This window comes from Lampris incognitus, chromosome 11, assembly GCF_029633865.1.
Source record: "Lampris incognitus isolate fLamInc1 chromosome 11, fLamInc1.hap2, whole genome shotgun sequence".
NCBI lineage: Eukaryota > Metazoa > Chordata > Actinopteri > Lampriformes > Lampridae > Lampris > Lampris incognitus.
In genome coordinates this window covers 8,297,742-8,303,648 of record NC_079221.1, presented here as the reverse complement: position 1 = coordinate 8,303,648, position 5,907 = coordinate 8,297,742, and the positions used below count along the sequence as shown (strand labels likewise).

General features: G+C 55.4%; 1 protein-coding gene across 1 annotated transcript in view; it reads left to right on the top strand.

The window, feature by feature from the left end:
• LOC130121081 (atypical chemokine receptor 3-like) overlaps positions 1-2,603 on the top strand; it is a 4,561-nt gene extending 1,958 nt beyond the window's left edge. The window contains exon 2 of the mRNA XM_056289916.1: positions 750-2,603. Coding sequence (XP_056145891.1) covers positions 804-1,967 — 1,164 coding nt within the window. The 5' untranslated portion in view covers positions 750-803 and the 3' untranslated portion in view covers positions 1,968-2,603. The remainder of the gene's footprint in view (positions 1-749) is intronic.
• Positions 2,604-5,907: the final 3,304 nt, after the last annotated feature.

Below are 5,907 nucleotides of genomic sequence, written 5' to 3'. Positions count from 1 at the left end.
GTCTGTCTGTCTGTCTGTCTGTCTGTGCATAAATGCGTCTGCGTACCTTGTGTTTGCAATTGTGTGTGTGCGCGCGCGCGCGCGCGCTCACGTGTATATTATCTGTGTTATTGGTTTCAGATGTTACAACGTGAGGATTTAAGGTTATGAGGAGGCTTTGCTTTTGAACTGCTGGGCGGTGACAGCCCCTCTCTCACCCTCCGCTGCCTCCTTTCACAAGAAGAAGAGGAACACGGAACATTTCCCCCTTACTATAATGAGCATGTGGAGGCGGGGGGGGGGGCATTCTTTAAAGGGGCATCAGGTTTCCTATTCTGGACAGCGCCCTATCTCTAGCGCCATATCTCTAGCGTCATATCTCTAGCGTCATATCTCTAGCGCGATGGCGGAACGTTCGGAACGCACCGGAAATACGTTGCGTTTGATTTGCCGGATCCCATTTCCTTGTTTCCGCCCTGAACCCTGCGCTTCTGGGGGCTAAAATAAACAACCCCTCCGCCGCCCACTCGAAAGCAAACCGAAACGCCCCGATTGAAAAGATATCCTCGGTGGCCTCACGAGAATTCGAGTTCCCGAGGGTCTGGTGGCGCAGCAAAAGCCGCTTTGTGTCTTGTTGGCGCGGTTCCTCACAGACTCCCGTGGCGTGCCAGACTAAGTCGGGATTTACGTAAACGCACACTGCACCCCCGGTCTGATTCCCCAGTTCGTGTCCTCGTGTTGATGATGATCTGATGTCTTCTTTCCCACAGGACGCAACCCCCACCGGAGGCTGTGTTTGTTTCTGTGTCATCCCGGCCTGAGAGATGAGCCTGAGCGCCAGCGAATGGGAGGACCTGTTGGAGTCCCTGGAGGACATCAACTTCCACGACCCCCTCAGCAACATGTCGTCCAACACCAGCGTGGGCACGGTGCGCTGCACCTCCACGTTCAGCCGCAGCGCCTTGCTCTACTCCATGTGTGTCCTGTACGTCTTCATCTTCATCGTTGGCCTGGCCGCCAACGCCCTGGTCCTCTGGGTCAACGCCAGGGCTCAGAGAGACTCCGCCCCTCGCCACGAGACGCACATGTACATCGCCCACTTGGCGGTGGCGGACCTGTGCGTCTGTGCCACGCTCCCCGTGTGGGTTAGCTCGCTGGCCCAGCACGGCCACTGGCCCTTCGGCGAGATGGCGTGTAAACTCACACACCTGATATTCTCCGTGAACCTCTTCAGCAGCATCTTCTTCTTGGCCTGCATGAGCGTAGACCGCTACCTGAGCGTGACCTGGCAGGGAGACGGCGAGGTTGGCTCACGCCGGAAGCTGATTCGCCGCTGCGCATGTGTTGGGGTGTGGCTCCTGGCTCTGGTCGCTTCGCTGCCAGATACCTACTTCCTGCGGGCTGTGAGGTCATCACAGGGGGACACCATGCTGTGCGGACCCGTGTACCCCGAGCACAACCCGCGGGAATGGATGGTGGGGGTGCAGCTGAGCTTCATCCTGTTGGGCTTTGTCCTCCCGTTCCCGGTCATCGCTGTCTTCTACGCCTTGCTGGCCAGAGCCCTGACCCCTTCCTCGTCCTCCTCCTCCTCCTCCTCCTCCTGCTCGCCGTCAGTGTTGGAGCAGGAGCGTCACATGAGCCGCAGGGTGATCCTGGCCTACATTGTGGTTTTCCTTGGCTGCTGGGGGCCGTACCATGGCGTCCTTTTGGCCGATGCTCTGTCTCAACTGGGCCTGATGTCTCTGAACTGTAGGCTGGAGAACATGACCTATGTGGCCTTGCACCTCACCCAGTGCCTGTCGTTACTCCACTGCTGTTTTAACCCCATCCTGTACAACTTCCTCAACCGGAACTACCGCTACGACCTCATGAAGGCCTTCATTTTTAAGTACTCCACAAGGACGGGCCTGGCCCGCCTCATAGAGGCCTCCCATGTGTCTGAGGCGGAGTACTCTGCCGTGGCCCTCGATAACCCACCGCTGATCTGAAAGTGAGCACACCCAAACAGACGTTTGGTGAACCCGAAAAACGACGGCATAATTTAACCGATTTTCAGACCAACTGTCAGCTCTCGCTCTCGCTCTCTCTCTGTATGTGTATATCTATATATATATATATATTTCCTTTTTTTTTGGATTTGTCCCCCTTTTTCTCTCCAATTGCACCTGGCCAATTACCCCACTCTTCAGAGCCGTCCCGGTCACTGCTCCACCCCCTCTGCCGGTCCGGGCAGGGCTGCGGACTACCACATGCCTCCTCCAGTACATGTGGAGTCACCAGCCGCTTCTTTTCACCTGACAGTGAAGCGTTTCGCCAGGGGGACGTAGCGCGTGGGAGGATCACCCCCCCCCCCGAACAGGCGCCCCGACCGACCAGAGGAGGCGCTAGTGCAGCCCCCCAGGACACATACCCACATCCGGCTTCCCACCCGCAGACACGGCCAATTGTATCTGTAGGGACCAACACGGGGATTCGAACCAGCGATCCCCGTGTTGGTAGGCAACGGAACCGACCGCCCCGCCACCCGGACGCAGCTCAATATATTTCTGAGACCTTCTTCACAGCTGAATGTGGACTTGGAACAACGCAGAGGCGATGACATAAGAGAGACATAAGAGAGACATAAGAGAGACATAAGAGAGACATAAGAGAGACATAAGAGATGACATTCGAACGGTCCAAAACCTGTCCAGCGTGACGACATTCTGTCCTGCTCCGTGACAAGCCCGCATTAACCCGAGTCTGGGACACGTCACTCATATGCCGACGTAGAGAGAAGCACTTGTAACCACCAGACCGACCCCGTTCAGAGGAGCCTCCGATTCGGGAGGTGTTGCCGGAGACTCCCAGAGCTGCACTCAGTTATCCGCATGTGTGAATGTTCGCCTCACTGTAGCAGAGGCTAATCAGTCACCGACTATCATAAGTCTGCAGTAATTGTGTAATGTGTGTGTGTAATTGTGTAATGTGTGTGTGTGTGTGTGTGTGTGTGTGTGGGAGGGGTTTACAGGACTCCTCACCTCACCGTGTACAGTAGATGGGCATTGAATACCAGTACTATGGGCGGAGCAACATTGTTACCGTTGTTCTTCGTTTTTGTATCAAATTATATTTATGTGCATTATTCATTTCCTTTCTCATTGTGTCTCTTGTATTTTTTTTGATTGAAGTCTTCACACACGTGACGCATCTGCATAATCCTCCGCGTTGCGCGCGGCTGCCTCGTCACCATCCGCCGGCTCCACGGTTTCAGTGCTGCTGTCCAATCACGCGTCGCCTCAGCGCACCCCCCTTCACACTCACGCCGCACAATAAATGCATTTTAGGTTGAACGGTTAATGGTTTCCAACGTGATTTTCTGTCCCGGTCGTCCCGGTCTCTGCTCCGCCCCCCCTCTGCCGATCCACATGCCTCCTCCCATACACGTGGAGTCGCCAGCTGCTTCTTTTCACCTGACAGTGAGGAGTTTCGCCAGGGGGACGTAGCGCGTGGGAGGATCACGCCATCCCCCCCTCCCCCTGAGCACGTGCCCCGACCGACCAGAGGAGGCGCTAGTGCAGCGACCAGGACACATACCCACATCCGGTTTCCCACACGGGGATTCGAACTGGCGTTCCCCACGTTGGTAGGCAACGGAATAGACCGCTATGATACCCGGAAGCCCATATTTCTTTTCTTTTTTTTAATCTGTTGCAGCTAGAGAAGCGCTATAAAAATGCAAATTGATTGATTGATTGGTTGATTGATTGTTAATCAGAGGGTTTCACGCGTGACTACCGAGCTGAGAGGAAGCATGCGGAGATAAAGCTCTGTGAACTGCTGGCTAATTGCACCGTCGGTGCTAACAATGTGAACCAGACACGTGGTCCGCGTGGCGCTAATCCTGCAGCCTCAGCACCGCGCCACACGCACGCGCCTCAGCCTTTATAACCAATAACCGCCCTTGACTGCGGCCTCGTGGCTGCAGCAGCTGGGGCGTGCAACAAACATACCTTTAATAAGGGCCAAATAGCAAAGGAATACATCTATGTGTGTGTGTGTGTGTGTGTGTGTGTGTGTGTGTGTGTGTGTGTGTGTGTGTGTGTGTGTGTGCACCAGTGTGTTGGGTCATGCCCAGGCGTGTCTCTCCATGTGAAGTGTAACGTGTCGTGGTAATCATTGGGGTTATATGGCGGGGTACATTCCTCCCTGTCTGTGGCGCTAGACGCGTTGAGCCTGGTGGAGGCTTTGAGCGGGGCCGTGCGGGGGCGCATGGTGCGGGGGCGCATGGTGCGGGGGCGCACGGTGCGGGGGCGCACGGTGCGGGGGCGCACGGTGCGCTCCCGCGCCGAAAACACCCCATCCTGAGAAGGAGCAGAATGAAGACACAAACATGTGTCGTCCAGAATAGAGACGCTCCGTTGGTATCGTAATGTGTACCATGTGCTGTATTATATATTAAAAAACGAGAGGGGGGACCTCCCCCCCCCGTCATGCCTCCCCCCCATCATGCCGCGGTGATTTCTTTTAATTCACAGCCGTTTATCCACACGAGCCTTCCCCGCGACTGCGTGTTGCTTCTGAAATTAACAAAGATCCCAACAAAGCGAGAATGTCGGAGGAGGTTTTTACTGCGACTCTCGGAGCAATTAAATCCCATGTGCACGAACGCATCCAGACTCGGCCAGATGCTGGAGCGCCGGCTGGGTGGTTCAGCCCGGCTCCGCGGTGCGGCTTTTGGACTGCCGCCCTGCATGTTGCGCTGCAGGCGGGGGCTGCGGGCTGTACATGTGTTGCGTGTCATGCTATAACATGACGTGCTGCGCCAATGTTATTCAGCGGACGTCGCCCCTGATTCACGTGTCGTGCGGAAGCGATATCAGGAGGGTCTTGATAAGGAGACGCCCCCCTGTGGCCTTAACGTGTGGTTAGACCAGACAACGCCGTCAAACAGTGGTATGATAAATGCAACATAGAATCCATCTATGCATCCATCCATCCATGCATCCATCCATCTATGCATCCATTCATTCATCCATGCATTCATCCATGCATTCATCCATCCATCCATCCATCCATCCATCCATCCATCCATGCATTCATTCATTCATCCATGCATTCATCCATCCATGCATGCATCCATCCATCCATCCATCCATCCATACATTCATCCATCCATGCATTCATCCATCCATCCATCCATCTATGCATCCATCCATCTATGCATCCATTCATTCATCCATGCATTCATCCATCCATCCATCCATCCATCCATCCATCCATCCATTCATTCATTCATCCATGCATTCATCCATCCATGCATCCATCCATCCATCTATCCATACATTCATCCATCCATGCATTCATCCATCCATCCATCCGTGCATTCATCCATCTATGCATCCATACATCCATCCATCCATCCGAACCGCTCATCCTGCTCTCAGGGTCGCGGGGACGCCGGAGCCTATCCCAGCAGTGACTGGGCGGCGGGCGGGGAGTCACCCTGGACAGGCCGCCAGGACATCACAGGGAAACGTAGAGTACACTGTACACATGTATGAGAGTGTGCATGCCGCCCCCCCCCCGCCCACACACACACACACGAACACGCAAACGCACGCGCGCACATACGCACGCACACACGGACACAAAGACACCCCACACACACACGAACACGCAAACGCACGCGCACGCATACGCACGCACACACCACACGAACACGCGCGCACACACAGACACCCCCCACACACGAACACGCAACCGCACGCGCACGCATACGCACGCACACACCACACGAACACGCGCGCACATACAGACACCCCACACACGAATTCGCAAACGCACGCGCGCACATACGCACGCACATACCACACGAACACACAAACGCACGCGCGCACATACACACAGACACAAAGACACCCACCCACCCACCCACCCACCCACACA